The sequence below is a fragment of the Pristiophorus japonicus genome, chromosome 1, assembly GCF_044704955.1.
Source record: "Pristiophorus japonicus isolate sPriJap1 chromosome 1, sPriJap1.hap1, whole genome shotgun sequence".
NCBI classification, from domain to species: domain Eukaryota; kingdom Metazoa; phylum Chordata; class Chondrichthyes; family Pristiophoridae; genus Pristiophorus; species Pristiophorus japonicus.
This window is the reverse complement of record NC_091977.1, coordinates 230024947-230044623: the sequence shown is the minus strand read 5'-3', so window position 1 is coordinate 230044623 and position 19677 is coordinate 230024947. Positions and strand designations below refer to the sequence as shown.

Here is a 19677-nt window from a genome sequence, read left to right as displayed (position 1 = left end):
CCACCCAAATTCCAGACACTCGCCCCCCGCCCCCCCCAGTTCATGCCCCATCCCAGCCCAAGTTCCTGACCCCGCTCCCCCCAGCCCAAGTTCCTAACCAATCCCAAGCCAACTACCTGACACCCACCAGCCCAAGTTCCTGACACCCACCAGTCCAAGTTCATGCCCCATCCCAGGCAAAGTTCCTGATGCCCCCCCCGCATCCCCCCACCGCTAGGCCAAGTTCCTGACAGCCCCCGCAGTCCAAGTTCATGTCCCATCCCAGGCCAAGTTCATGCCCCATCGCAGCCCAGCCCAAGTTCCTGACTCACCCCAGTCCAAGTTCCTGACCCACCCCAGTCCAAGTTCATGTCCCATCCCAGGCCAAGTTCATGCCCCATCGCAGCCCAGCCCAAGTTCCTGACCCACCCCAGTCCAAGTTCCTGACCCACCCCAGTCCAAGTTCATGTCCCATCCCACCCAAAGTTCCTGACCCACCCCACCCCAAGTTCATGTCCCATCCCATCCCAAGTTCCTGACCCACCCCAGGCCAAGTTCATGCCCCAGCCCAGCCCAAGTTCCTGACCACCCCATTTGACCCAAATTCCTGACTCCTCCCCCCCACCCACTAGCCCAAGTTCCTGCCCACCCCCCCTTCCGCCCAAGTTCCTAACACCCCACCCCCCCCCCCCCACCCCAAGTTCCTAATACCCCCCTAGGCCAAGTTCATGCCCCATCCCAGGCCAAGTACCTGACACTTCCCCAGCCCAAGTTCCTGACCGCCTCCCCCCCCAGCCCAGGTTCCTAACCGCACCCCCTCTGCCCAAGTTCCTGACACCCTCCACCGCCCCAGCCCATGTCCCTCCTCAACCCAAGTAACTGACCCTGAACCCCCACCAGGTCAAGTTCACGCCCCATCGTGTGTGTGTGTGTGTGTGTGTGTGTGTGTGTGTGTGTGCGCGCGTGTGGTGTGTGATACCCTCCCCTCCCCTCCCCCCTCCCTCGACCCACACGGCTTCCACACAACTGTGGTCAAGAAGGTGGGGCAAGTGGCCTGGACCAAGGTCTCCAGTAGCCCGTGTATGTATGTGTCCATCTGATTTCCTGTACCTTTCTGTGAGAAACTACGTACGTTCTGTTCAGCCCTTCCCAATAGCCGAGATTGATAACTGAGCTTGTGAAAAATGATAGTGGTAGGTGCAAAGTTGCATTCTATGTGGCACAATGCACTGGAACTTAAATATACTATCCCAACAAACACATTGTATTTAGAACACATAAAATAGAACTGGTCAGGCACCAACAAAATAAGTTATCTCCGTTTGCGAGCTTGACCACAATTCAGTCAAGGTTGTATCACTGAAATTACCTGACGAGTATCACTTGGATGGACAGGAGGATGAGATATACAGACAGAAGTCATTCCACGCTAGTCTCTTCTGACCTGGAGCCAAGAATTTACAAGCACTTTCAAACTTCTCTCAACAATAGAAATTGAGCTTGAATCAATCTCAGATTGTCCTATTTACAGCAATTTAGACTTTCTTTGAGCTTAAAGGGACAGGGCAGGCAAAGTTACACACAGCTACTCTTTAGCAGAATGAATGCTCCTGCTGTCATAAAATGGCATAACATCTAACTTACTCTGAACAATGACAGATCATCTACTGATAGCCTACCAAAATTTTCACAATCAGAATTTCAATATGATAACCTCAACTTCAGGCATATGTAGGTAGGTAGCCAAGTGCTACAGTAGATAACATACCTGCTCCTAACATTACAGATGGATTGCTGGTGTTTGTACAGCTGGTGATAGCAGCAATTACCACTGAACCATGGCACAGCTCATACTCCTGCTCATTGTATTTAAATGTCACTTTGTCATTTTGACGAATCGACAGAATCTGAAATCCTTTAAATCCTTGCTAAAATTGAGTGGCAGAGAGAGAGAAAATTCTTAAAACAATGGAAATTTGTTTTCAATATAATCCTCATCTTCAATTATGTGACACTTCCCACAACTCCACTGGTTAAACTTTAAAGAAAAAGGAGAGTACAGAGGGGACATTGGCAATATAAAGTCATTTCATGTCTCCTCCAACTTAGTCTGAAATTGGTATTAAGAAAATTCTCATCTGATAGAGACCATTCATAGAATTAACCCTCATTCCCTTCACGGTGTTAATCCTCCATATTGTGAACTCCCATTCCACAAGGAGGTGTTCCATTGACATCAGTAACCAGCTCTCCTGGAAGTATGATATATTGTCATCAGACAGATCCCAGGTGCTAATGTGCAACTATCCTAACCAACAAAATTAAGCAGTGGCCCAGACAAATATTAAAACACAAAATGTAACGGGCAGGGTAGATAAAGGGGAACCAGTAGATGTCTAGGAACAGTAACTAGTGGGATGCCGCAGGGATCGGTGCTGGGGTCTCAAGTATTTACAATCTATATTAATGTCTTGGATGAAGGGACCGAGTGTAATTTAGCCAAATTTGCCGATGATATAAAGATAAGTGGGAAAGCAAGTTGTGTGGAGGACGCAAAGAATCTGCAAAGGGATATAGATAGGCTAAGTGAGTGGGCAAAAATTTGGCAGATGGAGTATAATGTGGGAAAATGTGAGGTTATCCACTTTGGTAGGAAAAATAAAAAAGCAAATTATTATTTAAATGGGGAGAGATTACAAAATGCTGAGGTACAGAGGGATCTGGGGGTTCTTGTACATGAAACACAAAAAGTTAGCATGCAGGTACAGCAAGTAATTAGGAAGGCAAATTGAATGTTGGCCTTTATTGCAAGGGGGATGGAGTATAAAAGTAGGGAAGTCCTGCTACAACTGAGCCAACACTTGGGAGTGCTGCATACAGTTTTGGCCTCCTTATTTAAGGGGGGATATACTTGCATTGGAGGCAGTTCAGAGAAGGTTCACAAGGTTGATTCCTGAGGTGTAGAAAGGTTGAGCAGGTTGGGCCTATACTCATTGGAGTTTAGAAAAATGAGGTGTGATCTTATTGAAACGTATAAAATTCTGAGGGGGCTTGACAAGGTAGATGGGGAAATCTAGAACTAGTTTCATAATATGGGGTCGCCCATTTAAAACGGAAATGAGGAGGAATTTCTTTTCTCAGAGGGTCGTGAATCTTTGGAATTCTTTACCCCAGAGAGCTGTGGAAGCTGGGTCATTGAATATATTTAAGATGGAGATAGACAGATTTTTTGAATGATAAAAGAAGTCAAAGGTTAATGGGAGTGGGCGGGGAAGTGGATTTGATGCCAAGATCAGGCCACCCATGATCTTATTGAATGGCGGAGCAGGTTCAAGAGGCCAAATGGCCTACTCCTATTTCTTATGTTCTTCTGAAACAATGTTTCTTTTGGGATGAAGGTGGGGCGGGTGAAGGAAGAGGGAAAGAGAAATAGCTCATATTGAAAATAACTGCCTTCTTCCTTTAAATGCAACTGGTTTAATTATGAAAATAGGCCTAGGAATTTTCACAATAACTTGAGGATTTCCAAGCGATATGCAAAAATCTCACGAAAATTAACAATCTATTCCCTTCTTAAGAATAGCTACTTAAATTCAACAATTATTCAGAATGAGCAAGCATGATATAGGGAAGGCTGAGAACAGTGTCTTTTCCTCTATCATGCAGCCATATTGATACAAGTCTACTTGTGCTTGGTCTTAAATCCAAGTGTTTTTTTTTAGTAAAACTGCCTAACAGGTTTGCAAGATATTTACAAATAAGGAAGGCTGCTTATAGCCCATCTTAATTCATCCATCCAGAGATTCTAACATCCCACCCCATTGTAGCATCAATTATTTTAGCAAATAATTCCCGGGTTTTTGCTTCCACCATTCCAACAGGAAGTTTATCCACATGGTGATCATTCTGTGAGAAGATGAATTTCTTTACATTAGTCCCAAAATGACCTTTTACTAGTTTGAACTTGTAGCCCCTAGTTCTACACCCACAGTTTCATTGAAAGTAATATTCCCGGTTAACGTTTTCTATAGAATCATAGAATAATACAGAACAGGAGGCCAATTGACCCATTGATTCTGTGCTCTTTCAAAGAGCAATCCAGTTAGTCCCACTCCCCCTCCCCCTCTCTTTCGTCATAGCACTGCAATTTTTTCTCCTTCAAGTATTTATCCAATTCTTTTTGAAGGCTACTATTCAATCTGTAGCCACCACCCGATCAGGCAGTGCATTCCAAATCCTAACCACTCGTTGCCTCTGTGGTTCTTTTGCCAATCATCTTAAATATATGCCCTCTGGTTATCGACCCTTCAGCCATTGGAAACAGTTTCTCTTTATTTACTGTATCTAAACCCATCAGGATATTAAACACTATCAAATCTCCTCTTAGCCTTCTCTGGTCTAAGGAAAACAACCCCAGTTTCTCTACGTAACTATAATCAGTCATCCCTGGAACCATTCTAGTAAAGCTCTTCCATGCCCTCTCCAAAGTCTTCATGTTCTTTCTAAAGTGTGGTGCCCAGAATTGGACACAATACTCCAGCTGGGGCCGAACTAGTGTTTTATATAGATTTTGCATAACTTCCTGGCCTTTGTACTCTATGCCTCTATTTATAAAGCCTCTATTTATACCCTTCCCAATTTTATATACCTGTAGAAGATCACACCTCAGATGCCTTCTCCCCAGGTTGAAAAGCCCAGGTTTCATCAGTCTTTCCACATAACTGACACCTGATACGGGATCTGCCAAGTGGCCCTACTCGGCACTGCCTTGAGTGTTTCAATGTCTCTCTTGTTTCCCAACAACCATACTGAACAGTCAAGATGTGGTCTGAACAGGGCACTATAAAATTTGATCATCACCTCCTTTGACTTGTATTCTATTGTTCTAGCTATGTAGTTCAAAATCCTATTTGCTCTGTTGATTGTTGCTCTGCATTCATTGGCTAGGTTTAAAGAAAGAAAAAACTTGCATTTATATTGCGTCTTTCACGATATCAGGACATCCCAAATGTTTTACAGCCAATTAAGTACTTTTGAAGCAGTGTCACCGTGTAATGTAGGAAATGCGGCAGCCAAGCTCCCACAAACAGCAATGTAATAGTGACCAGATAATCTCTTGGGGATAAATATTGGCCAGGACACCATGGGGAACACCACATGGCTCAATGGATAGAACTCTCACCTCTGAGTCAGAAGGTTGTGGGTTCAAGTCCTACTTCAGAAACTTGAGCACAAAAATCTAGGCTGATACTCCACTGAGGGAGGGCTGTACTGTCGGAGGTGCTGTCTTCGGTTGAGTCGTTAAACTGAGGCCTCGTCTTCCCCTTCAGGTTGACATAAAAGATCCCATGGCACTATTTCGAAGAACTTTAACGTTGAATCTACTAAAACTCCCAAGTCTCTTTCAGCTTCATCCTCAGCTATTTCAATTACATTCATGGAGTACACGTCCTCTGATTAAGTTTCTGTTAAGTGCCTTGGGCTTTTTTCAGTGATAAGGGCGCTATGTAAACGCAAGTCATCTATTTAACCTTTCTTTACTTGTCTTTATATGCGTCTGGGGAAATTTCATCTGCCATTGTACTGCCCATTTTCATATCCTGTCCAACTTATGCTGTAGTTTCCGAGCTACTACTTCTAATTCCACTGGCCCTCTTAGTTTGGTAGCGACTGCCAATCTAATCACTTTGCATGGGGTTTCTGAAGCCTGGGCATTTATTTATGTATTAGAAATAGCCATAGTCCCAGCACTGAGCCCCGAGGCACCCCAACTCAGTATTCCCCACCCCGATACAGCTCCTCAAGCAAGCATTCATTGTTTTGCTACCTTTCAGCCGGTTTGTGCCCATCATAAAACTTTCACCTTTTTGCATTTCCAGTGGTAGGTGGTATATTTGAAGCTCACCTTAGCAGTCAAACAACTTTCAAAATCTTGCTTCATATTGGTCACAGTCACTTTGTCCTGAGGTCGTTTGGGACCGCTGCAGCACGATACCACAGAGCTAAGATCTAGTTCCACAATCTGCACAGAACAAAAGATTTCACAGTTTGGAACAGTTCAGCTGAGCAAAAGAATATTTTCTAATCTATAGAACATTTAGTTACATCACATTAAGACTGCAAAGAAACCAATCAGGATGCTCTCCCAATATGGAAGGACAACAGACGTTACTCACTCTTTAAAAAAAAAAAGTCCCATTATCCTAAAGTAGGACTAAAGAGGTTAATTGCACTGCGAGGTGTTGAACTGAGCTGCATGCCTCAGGAAAGTCCCTAGTCTATGCTGTTGGCTGATCTCACTACAACTGGCCTTTTAGGTGGGGGCACAGAACAAGTCAGCCAAGGCTCTCACTCCTGATCATCATTCAGTGATCCCTGCTGTTGGATAAAGGGGGGGGGGGGGGGGGTGGGGGCGGCAGTCAAGAGTTAGGCACACCTATCGCATCCTATCCCTGCAAATAGTTGCTAATGCTGTCAATTATAAAGAATACTACTTGTGCCAACAAAGTCAATGGAACTGTACATCAGCATTTGTCACTGCCTTGACGAGAAGCAGACTGTTTCCAGTAATAAAAGGAGTAGAGAATGAGAGGTCATAGATACAAGATTAAATGCAAAAGATTTAGAACAAGGAGAAATACAAGCTTCTTTATGCAAAAGTTGAAAGGAATTCACTTGCAGGGTTCGTGGTGACAAATATGTGAAATCAGATGTGTCATATGGGAAGAATTTGGGAATTGCGGCTAAGCATTGGTTTCAAAGGGGCTGGAGTCAAGTTGAAATTTGTTAAGGACGTGTTGGATATGCAACAATGTTCTCGTTAAGCTGCGCATCGCGCAGGGATCTGGAGGTCCTGCACAGGCTGCTCAACGGATTTATAATGGAAAGAAAACGCCCCCCAAAAATTAGTGGGAGCACTGATAGGCAAGGGAGGTTGTAGTGCTTGAACAGAGTGCTGAGATGTAAAAAATGTTAAGAGGAGGAAAGAATAGGGCTACGGAGAATTTGGTGGTGGAAGTTGAGTGGCAGGGAGTGGTGAAGAGTTTGGCAAGGAAAGAAGAAAAACAGGAAGGATTTCAGAGAGTTCGGTGGCAGTGAGTGGACGTTGAGGGAAAGTGTATGGAGGAAAATTAAAAATACATAAGCACTGGGGAAGTGAGTCTTGCAGTTTGGGAGGATGGGGAATTTCAAACACTAGGAATGGAATTAAAATACACACAAATACTGAAAGCTGGACTAAACAAACACAAAAACTAGGACTAATAAAGACCAAAACCATTAGTGTGACTTAAAAATAAAATCAAACACAGGGAGTGGGAACTCAAAAGAAACAAAAGACTGGCATTGGAGCAAACACAAATGCCAGGAATGGAAGTTTAAAAAAAGTACTGTGAGTGAGATATTTCAACAGGGATTTGCACGGGAAAGTTAGCCCAAACAGATTTTTCTTATCCCTCCCCCAGAACCTCCTCTTGCCACTTGCCCCACATTCGCCCCTTCACCCTCATCCCTACAGTGTCCTCCTCATCAAAAAGTATTTCATTGGCTGTGAAGCATTTTGGGACATCCCAAGGTCATGAAAAGCACTATATAAATGCAAGTTCTTTCTTTTCCTTCTTTCATCACTCCAATTCTGTAACTTCCACCTTTATCTCCATCTCCCGAGCCACCGCCCCCCTCCCATCCAATTCAGACCTCACATAATTATTTGACAAAGCTGTAACCATAGACTTGGGACTACTGTCCCATATTTTTCTTTTAAGTCTATAATTTGATATTACGAGGTTTCTTAGCACCCTGAGATTTTACCTGAACACGCAGAGATCATTTTACCTGAGTAAACTCTGGATCCTGAGCTGGATCACCGAAATCTCTAAACATTCCAACAGCTTTGAGATATCTCGCAATGTAACTCAGCTTATTTTCATCTCGACCTTAAGCAAGGAACAGCAAAAACATGATAAAAGGCTGATGCTTTCTAGAAACAGAGAGTACCTTTTAATAGTTAAAAGAAATGTCGGTATCAAAACACAAGAGGTGACAATTACTCTAATAAGCAAACAAGAAATCTATTGACATGAGGTGATCTTATTGAAACGTACAAGATTCTGAGGGGGCTTGACAGGTTAGGTGCAGAGAGGATGTTTCCCCTCGTGGGGGATCCTAAAGCTAGGTTCAGAATAAGGGGTCGCCCATTTAATGCGGAAATGAGGAGGAATTTCTTCTCTCAGAGGGTCGTAAATCTCTGAAATTCTCTGCCTCACAGAGCTGTGGAGGCAGGTCATTGAATATATTTAAAGTGGAGATAGATAGATATTTGAATGATAGGGGAATCAAGGGCTATGGGGAGCGGACAGGGAAGTGGAGTTGAGGCCAAGATCAGATTGGCTATGATCTTATTGAATGGCGGAGCAGTCTCAAGGGGCCAAATGGCCTAGTCCTGTTCCTATTTTTTATGTTCTTCTGGCATACCATGGGCCCAACTTTCCACAAGAAAAAAAACGGGCGCCCCTCCGAGCTGGGCGCCCGTTTTTCGCGCCTAAAAAAATCCTCGGTATTCTCCACCGACTTACAGGTCCTGTGGCCCTCGGCGCAGCCGGCACGAGCTGTGGGGGAGGGCGGAGTCAGGTCCCTGCGCTGAAAACAGTGCCGGGACCTCTGCACATGCGCGCTACAGTCGGCACGCAAGTGTAGTAGCTCCAGGCGCCGAACTGTGTGGGAGGGGCCCGAAGCACGCAGCCCCTAGCCCTGGCTGAATGGCCTCACTGAGGCTGCGTGAATAAGACTCCTCCCATGGCCAGCTCCTGCTCCCCGCCCGACCAGACCCAACACTCGCTCCCCGCCCCCCCGCCTCCGGACCAGACCCGACACCCGCTTCCCCACGCCCCACCTATGGACCAGACCAGACCCAACACGCGCTCCCCCCCCCCCCCCCACCCCCGCCCCGACCCGACACCCGAGACCCGCTCCCCCCCAGCCCCGACCCGACACCCGCTCCCCCCCGCCCCGACCGAGACCCGCTCTCCCCCCCCCCCCCGACCGAGACACGACACCCGCTCCCCACCAGAGGCCCGCTCGCCCCCCCCCCGACCCGACACCCGCTCCCCCCCCACCCGACACCCGCTTCCCCCGACCCGACACCCGCTTCCCCCGATCCGACACCCGCTCCGCTCCCCCCCCCCGACCCGACACCCGCTCCCCCCCCCGACCCGACACCCGCTCCCTCCCCCACCCGACCCGACACCCGCTCCCTCCCCCCCCGACACGACACCCGCTCCCCCCCCCGACCCCTGCTCTCCACCCCCCCCCCCCGCTCTCCCCTCCCCCCCGACACCCGCTCCTGTTCCCCGACTCTTCCCCCCTCTCTCCCTCCCTCCCTCTCGCTCAGCGGCACGAACAGCTGCAGAATTCTCCCTGGCTGAAGCACTTTCACACAGGTAGGAAGATGGTTTATTTAATCTTTTCTTGGCTTATAAATGTTTATTCAGGTTGGATTTATTTGTATAATATTTGTAGAAGTATAAATAAGGATTTATTGTCAAATTTAATGAGTTCCCTTCCCCCCCACCTCGTTCTGGACGCCTAATTTGTAACCTGCGCCTGATTTTTTAATGTGTAGAACAGGTTTTTTCAGTTCTACAAAAATCTTCACTGGCGCCATTCTATTTTAGTTTGGAGTACATTTTCACTGTGGAAACTTTCAAATCAGGCGTCAGTGGCCGGACACGCCCCCTTTTGAAGAAAAAATTCTGTTCTAAACTAGAACTGTTCTACCTGACTAGAACTGCAGAAAAAAAAGTGGAGAATTGCGATTTCTAAAATAGTCCGTTCTCCACCAGTTGCTCCTAAAAATCAGGCGCGAATCATGTGGGCCCCATATATCTAACTATATAAAGACAAATAGTAAGAAGTACCTTCACTGATACGGAGTCACGTGTCAAATTTTCCAACAGCAGTCAATTTTTGAATAATTTTTCTTTTAAAATGAAGTTGTGACTTACTCCATTTCACCTCCTTCAGGCTTCACTGGGCCACAAACCTCTCTTGTGGCTAGGAGGGTAGCCAGTCAACCTGCTCCCAAGCCTCTTAACCAGCTACTGGAGAGTGTGAACAGCAGCAGCAGCACATTAATGCCATCCCTCTGATTTTCCCTGCCAGGGTAATAGTGTACTGCAGAGCAACGATGGAACTCCAGTGGGGTGGAAATTTAAATCCACCATCTTCTACACCAATAGCACCGCCCACTGGTGCACCAGAACACTGCCCTAGAACATTGCCCCGACAAGGTGTTTTAATCTTCAGGTATGGGAATTCTAAACTTCCATTTCAAATACCATGCACAGGAGAGATCCTGGGCCAATATTTATCCCTCAACCAACATCACTGAAACAGATTATGCTTCCATTTATCTCTCTGTTTGTGGGAGCTTGCTGTGCGCAAAAAAGCTGCTGCATTTCCCTATATAATTGCTCCAGAACAGGACTTCATGAATCTGAAGTGTCCAAACTACAGTCCATGAGTCATCGGGACCTACAAGCCTGACTATTTGGCTCATGAAGCCACAGAAACTGTCAGATTTGTTATTTCTTATATTTCTAAATCCACTAGTTTCTACTGGTTACATTTCCTGGGAATGAACGATGGAAACCGTCTGATCTCAGTTCTGCTTCCACATTGGCAGATAAATCTTCAGAAATATGTTAATTAATGGCAGCATTCACAAACTTCACATGACCAATGGTACGCACTTAAAAAGTTTGCACCACATGTTATTAATGTGAAAAATATAACTCCTCCCAAAAATAGTTTAGTGCTATGAACAGTATGATTTTTAAAAATTCAATCATGGAATGTGGGCGCCGCTGGCATTTACTGCCTATTCCTAATTGCCCTTGAAGGTGGTGGTGGGCCGCCTTCTTGAACCAGTTTAGTCCTCTGTACTTGTAGCGGTTTGGTACAACTGGGTGGCTTGCTAGGCCATTTCAGGCAGCAGTTATGAGTCAATCTATTGCTGTGATTCGGGAGTCACATATAGGCCAGACCAGGTAAACACAGCAGATTTCCTTCCCTGAAAGACATGAGTGAACCAGGTGGGTTTTTACAACAATTTCATGGTCACCATTACTAGTTTTTTTTATTCCAGATTTATTTAATTAACTGAATTTAAATTCCCCAGTTGCCGTGCTGGGATCTGAACTCATGTTACCGTATCCTATGAATGCACTGCCTGAAAGGGTGATGGAAGCAGATTCAATAGTATCTTTCAAAAGGGAATTGGATGAATACTTGAAGGGGAAAAAATATGGGGAAAGAGCAACGCGTCGTGGGACTAATTGGATAGCTCTTTCAAAGAACAGGCACAGGCATGATGGACCAAATGACTTCCTTCTGTGCTATAAGATTCTATGGATAGATACACATCAGTACTTCCGCACCAGTTACCTTCTCTATTAAAGTAAGATGGATGAATAGATAGAAACATATCCAGATTATTGCAATGTGCTTTTAAAATTAGATTTCATGTTCATACCTGTTTGTTCCAGGTACTTAATGCTTATTTTATCCACTGGAAAGAAAGCTGCTGTTGCCCCGTACTCTGGACACATGTTGGCAATAGTTGCTCGATCAGCGATGGATAGTTGCACCACACCTGGCCCAAAGAATTCAACAAATTTCCCCACAACCCCAACCTGGCGAAGATGCTTTTTTAAAAAAAAAAAGAATAAAAATTAAAATTGTTTCATTGCATAAGTTAATAATTTTTCTTAATAGCTTAATTGTTCTGAAGTTGGTGCCATGAACTAGTTTAAGATTTTTTTTTAAAAAGAGGTTAACAAAAATATAAAAACTGTTGCATTATATTTCAATAAAATGAATTGTAAGTTAGTAGAATTCTAATATTAAGCTTGAAAGACCTTATATACTATGACAACATCTCCTCAGTTTTTGGGGGTATACTTACTTTTGTGACTGTGAGGACTATATCTGTTGATGTTACCAAGGAGTCTGTGGTTCCTACCAACTTATAGCCAACTACTTCTGGAAGAACCATGCTAATTGGTTGACCCAGCATCACTGCCTCAGCCTCAATGCCACCCACACCTGCAAAGAAAGCAGTATTCACACCATCAGTGAGAATCCTGGACGCCAGAGTCCTCAAACATTGTGGCAATTCCCAGCTGGTAGGTGATGTTTCAGAAGGTCGTGGGTTCAAGTCCCACTTTAGAGATTGGAGCACAAAATCCACAAAATCCAGGGTTCAACCCAATGCTGGTCACCCGGTAAAACCGAGGTAACTGAACAAATTTGAGTCAGACCCAGGAGAAGGTGCAATCAGGTCAGAACGTACTTGTAAACCTACGTAACTATAGAGCAAACCACAGAGTCAGATCTATTAAAGAGCAGAAAAACAAGCCGCACAAGAACCACTCAAAAGCAGTGGTAGGGAGAAACCTGCTAGGCTTACAATTTCAAAGGGATGGCAGAAACAACCATGGATTGGGGACCCGAGGGGTCGATTACTAAGCTCTTTGCCGAGAGAGAGATTTTAAAAAAATCAGAGAGAAATTGACCAAAGAGGGCTGAAGACCCACCAACACGCCAGACCAACAAAGAGCATGGTGGACCGGCCAGCCCCACAGTATCGAAGAAAAGGGATATATGATAGGGCTAGCCTGTTACATTGGACAACAAAAAAAAAAAAGAGTTGTGTCAAAATACATTGCCAAGGTGGCGGCTGTGAAAGCATCAGACGCCAAGGACCGAAGGGACAATTTGGGGGGGGGGGGGGGGGGGGAAGGGGAAGGACCCGCCAAACCTAGTATCTCCAGATGGGGACGACAATATCATAGACTGGGAAAGGCTTGAGAGCGAGACAGATGAATACGAACGACAGAGGGAGGGGATCCACCACCCTACCAAGAGGAGGGACCTACTGCCCCCCGCTCTAGAGGATGAATGAAAGGTAGCCCCGTTACGGGTGACCCATAGTCATTTTTTAATTGCCTTCAACTCCACGCATGTAATGATCACTGTGTTTTTGAGTGTAGAAGAATCTTTACATGTTCTTTCACAGAGCAACCTTCTACTCTTCTGTATATATTTAGTATTACACTCTTCAATTAATTACTTGAAGATAATAACAGAATATACTTAAACAGCTAGCTACTAATATTCTCAGAAAACCATTCCAGAGAATGTGTACGACACATTTTTGAAGATAAAGACGATAGTGGTAGTTGCAGTTAAATTGGTGCTGATTGCCGAAGCCAATTGCTCCGTTTTTCATAAGGACTAGTAACAGTTCATCAGTCGCCTCACAGTTGTCTACTCATGCTTTGTGTCAGTGAAATTAGTTCTTGTGCTTAGAGGATTGAAAATGGATTTCAGACCAAAGCAAAAATAATTTTGAAAAAACGTTGCCGTATTTAAAATCTGTTGTATTTTTCATTACTCAAAGGGTTAGCCATGCCAACAGTTCTTTGATTTTCTTCCCGTCACTGCTGGGGAACCCAATTTATTTACTTATTTATTTGGAAAATGGATTTTAGCACAGCAATGCAGTGATTCAAACGACCTGCATTCTATATATTATTGAATTATGTGAATTCTTTTATTGTATTTTAACAAAACCATGCTACCTGTACCCAGGGCGAAGGAGCAGCGAGAGGCTGCAGAGGGATGTGGTTGGGGCCCAGGGGCAGCACGGACCAGCCCACACTGCGATATGTGTACGCACTAGGTCCATGCAGCAGAGCTGGTCTCCAGTTGTCTTGGGTATCCTTGCCACTGGACCAAGACCTAGCTCTGTCAAGCCCATGTGGTGGCTGGTATGCAACGGCCACCACATGTTAAAAAAATCCACGCACAGGCATCTTCCACCCTTCAGGATGTAGTTCAGGTCCTTCATAGAAATACCTGTGAACTCATCCTTTTTTGGCATGGAAGCAAGTCATCCTCGTTTCGAGGGACAGCCGATCATAGTCAGATCGGACAAAGGGCCTTGACGACAATGATGACCCACATCCCTTTTACCCTGGCTGAAAAACAAATGATGTTGGGTGAGTTACCCGCCCCTAAATTGAACCATGCCAATTCTGAATTTTGGGATAAATTGGAAGAAATGATAGATGCACATGAATTAACATTAGAAGTTGTGCATGGCCTAGTAAAAGCAAAACTTACATGACAAACGTGGCATCAGGCCCCCCAGAATATTCAGGGGAAACGATGGCTGCATGCTCAGGGCCAAACAAACGATCAGAGATATCAAACCTTCAAGGCCGCCATAAGAGAACATTGGGGAATCCGAAATGTAATTGGGCTTTAGTGGTAGAAATTAAACAAAAGGAAGGAGAAACTCCAAGTGAATACGCTGAGAGAAAATGGGTAGCCTTTAAGGACTACTTGGGAATACTGAGTGCAGATAAGGATAATGCCATGTTTTTGAGGATGTTGAAAGAAGGGTCAAGTCCAGAACATGTGCAGATATTTAAAATGGGGGTCCCAGTGGGGAACAACTTTCAAGAGGTGATGGAGTGGGCAGAGGAGGTGGAGGGGAATAGACAATTACCCAACCCAAAGTCGTCGCAGCAAGTGGCTGCAGTACAAGGGGACCACCCACTTGTTTCAAATGTGAGAAAGAGGGACATTTCGCAAGGAATTGCAAGAATTCAGGAACATCAGATAGAGACAGGTGTTTGAACTGCCGGAGGCCTGGACACCAGAAGAAGGATTGTTGGGCTAAGGGGGGGGCGGAGAAAAGAGGGGCAAGGGCCCCAACAAATGCAGGAGACCTTGACCCTTGACCCGAGAGCAAGTTATGAAACTAACACAGGATAACCCGGGGGGGGGGGGGGGTGGTGCTATAGCACAACCAGTGCCCAGTACAGATGGAGTGACCCTGGAACAGTTGCTGAAGTTATTGAAGGTAGCATCAGGTAAATAGGATACACCGGCCCCTGGTAAGGAAGGCACGGGGGACCCACGAATGTTTATTAGCGTGATGTTAGGGGGCCAGTAGTGCGATATGCTAAGACATGGGAGCCTCTATCACTCACCAATTTACCTCTCCCTGTAACGAAACACAGTGTAGGGTCTTAAGAGAAGTAGTGGCAGGGATTGTGGATGCATTGGCTGTAATTTACCAAGATTCCTTGGATTCTGGAGAGGTCCCAGCAGATTGGAAAACTGCAAATGTAACACCCCTATTTAAAAAAGGAGGCAAACAAAAAGCAGGAAACTATAGACCAGTTAGCCTATCATCTATGGTTGGGAAGATGTTGGAGTCCATTATTAAAGAAACAGTCGCAGGACGCTTGGAAAAGCAAAATTCAGTCAGGCAGAGTCAGCATGGATTTATGAAGGGGAAGTCATGTTTGACAAATTTGCTGGAATTCTTTGAAGATGTAACGAACAGGGTGGATAAAGGGGAATCAGTGGATGTGGCATATTTGGACTTCCAGAAGGCATTTGACAAGGTAATACATAAAAGGTTACTGCACAAGATAAAAGTTCACAGGGTGGGGGTAATATATTAGCATGGATAGAGGAGTGGCTGACAAACAGAAAACAGAGAGTCAGGATAAATGGTTCATTCTCGGGTTGGCAATCAGTAACTAGTGGGGTGCAGCAGGGATCAGTGCTGCAGCCCCAACTATTTACAATTTTATAGTAACGACTTGGAAGAAGGGACTGAGTGCAACGTAGCCAAGTTTGCTGACAATACAAAGATGGAAGGAAAAGCAATGTGTGAGGAGGATACAAAAAATTTGCAAAAGGCCATAGGTGAGTGGGCAAAGATTTGGCAGATGGAATATAATGTTGGAAAGTGTGAGGGCATGCACGTTGGCAGAAAAAAATTAAAGAGCAAGTTATTATTTAAATGGAGAAAGATTGCAAAGTGCTGCAGTACAGAGGGACCTGGGGGTACTTGTGCATGAAACACAAAAGGATAATATGTAGGTACAGCAAGTGATCAGGAAGGCCAATGGTATCTTGGCCTTTATTGCAAAGGGGATGGAGTATAAAAGCAGGGAAGTCTTGCTACAGTTATACAGAGTATTGGTGAGGCCACACCTGGAATGCTGCGTGCAGTTTTGGTTTCCATATTTACGAAAGGATATACTTGCTTTGGAGACAGTTCAGAGAAGGTTCAATTGGTTGATTCCGGAGATGAGGGGTTGACTTATGAGGAAAGGTTGAGTTGGTTGGACCTCTACTCATTGGAATTCAGAAGAATGAGAGATGATCTTATCGAAACATATAAGATTTATGAGGGGGCTTGATAGGGTGGATGCAGAGAGGACGTTTCCACTGATAGGCGAGAGAAGAACTAGAGGGCATAATCTTAGAATAAGGGGCCACCCACTTAAAACTGAAATGGAGAAATTTCTTCATGTAGATGGATCTCGGAGATACATTAAAGGGGAACCTCGGATTGGATGGGCGGTAGTAGATAATGAAGGAAAGGTTCGTGTTGAAGGGCAGTTGCCAGGAGAATGCTCGGCACAGTGGCCGAGCTTACAGCTCTAACGTAAGCCCTAAATATAGCAAGGAAACAGAGAGTCAATATTTATACGGACAGTCGCTATGCCTTTGGCATAGTACACGATTATATGGTTGCCTGGAACAGGAGAGCATATATTACATCCTCCGGAGGACATATCCAGCATGAGGAATTAGCTAGGGGATTGGTAGAGGCTGCAGGGCTCCCCACAGAGGCCGCAGTATTAAAAACTAAAAGCGCACCGCAAGGTAGAATCCCTGGAACAGTTAGGGAATCAAAGCCGATGAAGCTGCCAAATTGGCAGCTGAATCAGAGAGGTTAGAAGAAACAGTTCCCTAGCCAGTTGTGCTATTGGTCCGGAGGAAGTAAATATAATAGAAGTGCACAAAGAAACACCCAGGGAAGAAGTACAGGAATGGAAAAATACAGATACAACAAAGGGAACAGACAATCTCTGGCGGTGGGGAGACCAGGTGGCTGCTCGAAATGTATACAAAACAGCCTGCTAGGAATATATCACGGCCGAGCACATAATGGCCGATCCAACATGATAGAGAATATGGGAAGATGCTGGTGGTGGCCAGGAATGGGGAAAGATGTAGCCAAGCAATTGCCAGAGATGGGTTATATGCACCCAGTATTATGCCGGGAAGCCCATAAAGGTACGAATGGGACACCAGTTAAGGCCCACAGGACCATGGGAAACCTACAGATAGATTCTACTGGGCCCCTCTCGAATTCTAGGGGAAAAACATATTGTCTATTGGTAACTGATCAATTTACACGATGGGCGGGAAGCCTTTCCCACAGCACTGCCACCACCGTAACAAGAATATTTGCAGAAGAAATAATCCCTCGTTGGGGTGTTCCCCTCCAGTTAGACTCAGATCAGAGGACACACTTCACCAGGAAGGTAATCCAATGTACATGCGTCTTGCTAGAGATTAAGCAACGATTCCACATCCCATATCCCCCGCAAAGCTCAGGGATGGTGGAAAGATTGAACCGAACTCTTAAATGGTCCTTAGCTAAAGCTATAGAGGAGACCGGGAAGGGATGGGGAGATTTACTCCCCGATATTCTAATGAGACTTGGGTCCATTCTGAATAGAACGACAGGACTGACTCCCTTCGAATTAGTGATAGGTAGAGCTATGAGACTACCGGAGGAAATAATGATAGGAGGGGAGGATGTAGGACTGGCAAGGGATAGAGTCAGGTGGTTTATTAAACAATTATGCAAGCAATTACATACCTTAAAGCAAGAAGCACGGGATCAACAAATAATTAAGGATATTATACAGGATGCAGATAAGCAACAGGGAAACACCCCTGGGGTGGACGAGGTGATGGTTAAGATAACCCCTGATAAACCAGGATTTGCACCAAAGTAGCAGGGCTCATATGAGTGCTTATGACCAGTGACACCTACGCATGTGTAGACATGAGAGGAAAGGGAAGATGGAAGCATTGGACACAGCTAAAACCGTACAAATAATTAACTGGTGACGACCAGATTATCTTTTCTTACAGATGAGTGGCGATCCTGCTATCATTCCAGATGACGAAACTGAGGAGTACTATATAAGACACCGGGACTGGGAAAATAAACTCATTGACAGAACTATATGTTCAATAGTGGGGAACCATAACGATAGCTGTAACAATTGTGCTGTTTTGGAAAGTCTGGATAGAAAGACGACAGTGGAGAGGCATCAACCACCAGCAAGAGTTAGAGCTGGTGAGAGTATAAATGCAGTTAATGATAACATTGGTGATCGGGATCCTCCAGGGTAGCATGGGTACCAGTTTAGAGTATACTATACTTCTGATGTTGGGAGCTGTATCAATGGTCCCAAGTTTGCCCCCAGGGTTAGAATGGCGCACCTCCATATGGTGCGCCGACTTTTTAAGAACAGAAACAGCGCCTATTATTTACCTTTGTATTCTCCCCGCAGTCCGGTCGATCCAGGCCCTTGGCGCAGCGCATTAGAGTGTGTGGAGGGCGGAGCCAGGTCCTGGCACTGAAAACAGTGCCGGGACCTCTGCACATGCGCGCTAGAGTGTGCGCGCATGTGCAGTAGCTCCTCGCAGCCTGAATCTCTGCAGGCTGCGTGGGAGGGGCCCGAAGCACGCCGCCCTTAGCCCTGGCCGAATGGGCTCCCCCAATGCCGTGTTCATGTGAACAGGTCCCCAATGGCCTTTACAGCATTATTTCAGTGGCTGTGCCTATGGGCCCAAGTTTCCACATGATTCGCGCCTGATTTTTAGGAGCAACTGGTGGATAACGGACTATTTTAGAAATCGCAATTCTCCACATTTTTTTTTCTGCAGTTCTAGTTTAGAACAGAATTTTTTCTTCAAAAGGGGGCGTGTCCGGCCACTGACGCCTGATTTGAAAGTTTCCACAGTGAAAATGTACTCCAAACTAAAGTAGAATGGAGCCAGTGAAGATTTTTGTAGAACTGAAAAAACCTGTTCTACACATAAAAAAATCAGGCGCAGGTTACAAATTAGGCGTCCAGAACGGGGAGCAGGGGGGGGGGGGGGAAGGGAACTCATTAAATTCGACAATAAATCCTTATTTATACTTCTACAAATAAATCCAACCTGAATAAACATTTATAAGCCAAGAAAGATTAAATAAACCATCTTCCTACCTGTGTGAAAGTGCTTCAGCCAGGGAGAATTCTGCAGCCGTTCGTGCTGCTGAGCGGGAGGGGGAGAGAGAGAGAGAGGGGGGAGAGAGCGAGTGAGAGAGAGGGGGGGGGGGAAGAGGAGAGAGGGGGGGGGGGAAGAGAGAGAGAGGGGGGGGGAAGAGAGAGAGGGGGGGGGAAGAGAGAGAGGGGGGGGGGAAGAGAGAGAGGGGGGGGGGAAGAGAGAGAGAGGGGGGGGAAGAGAGAGAGAGGGGGGGGAAGAGAGAGAGAGGGGGGGGGGAAGAGAGAGAGAGGGAGGGGGAGAAAAGAGGGGGAGGGGGAGAAAGAGGGGGGGAGGGGGAGAAAGAGGGGGAGGGGGAGAAAGAGGGGGGAGGGGGAGAAAGAGGGGGGGAGGGGAGAAAGAGGGGGGGAGGGGGAGAAAGAGGGGGGAGGGGGAGAAAGAGGGGGGGAGGGGGGAAAGAGGGGGGGAGGGGGAGAAAGAGGGGGGGGAGGGGGAGAAAGAGGGGGGGAGGGGGAGAAAGAGGGGGGGGAGGGG

General features: G+C 45.8%; 1 protein-coding gene across 2 annotated transcripts in view; it reads right to left on the bottom strand.

The window, feature by feature from the left end:
* Nucleotides 1-19677, bottom strand: part of aco1 (aconitase 1, soluble) — a 117289-nt gene that overhangs the window by 47893 nt on the left and 49719 nt on the right. For both annotated transcript variants that reach the window (XM_070887763.1, XM_070887772.1), the window contains exons 7-11: nucleotides 11942-12081; nucleotides 11510-11681; nucleotides 7813-7913; nucleotides 5885-6001; nucleotides 1748-1907 (exon numbers count right to left, since the gene is read on the bottom strand). In XM_070887763.1, coding sequence (XP_070743864.1) covers nucleotides 1748-1907; nucleotides 5885-6001; nucleotides 7813-7913; nucleotides 11510-11681; nucleotides 11942-12081 — 690 coding nt within the window. The remainder of the gene's footprint in view (nucleotides 1-1747; nucleotides 1908-5884; nucleotides 6002-7812; nucleotides 7914-11509; nucleotides 11682-11941; nucleotides 12082-19677) is intronic.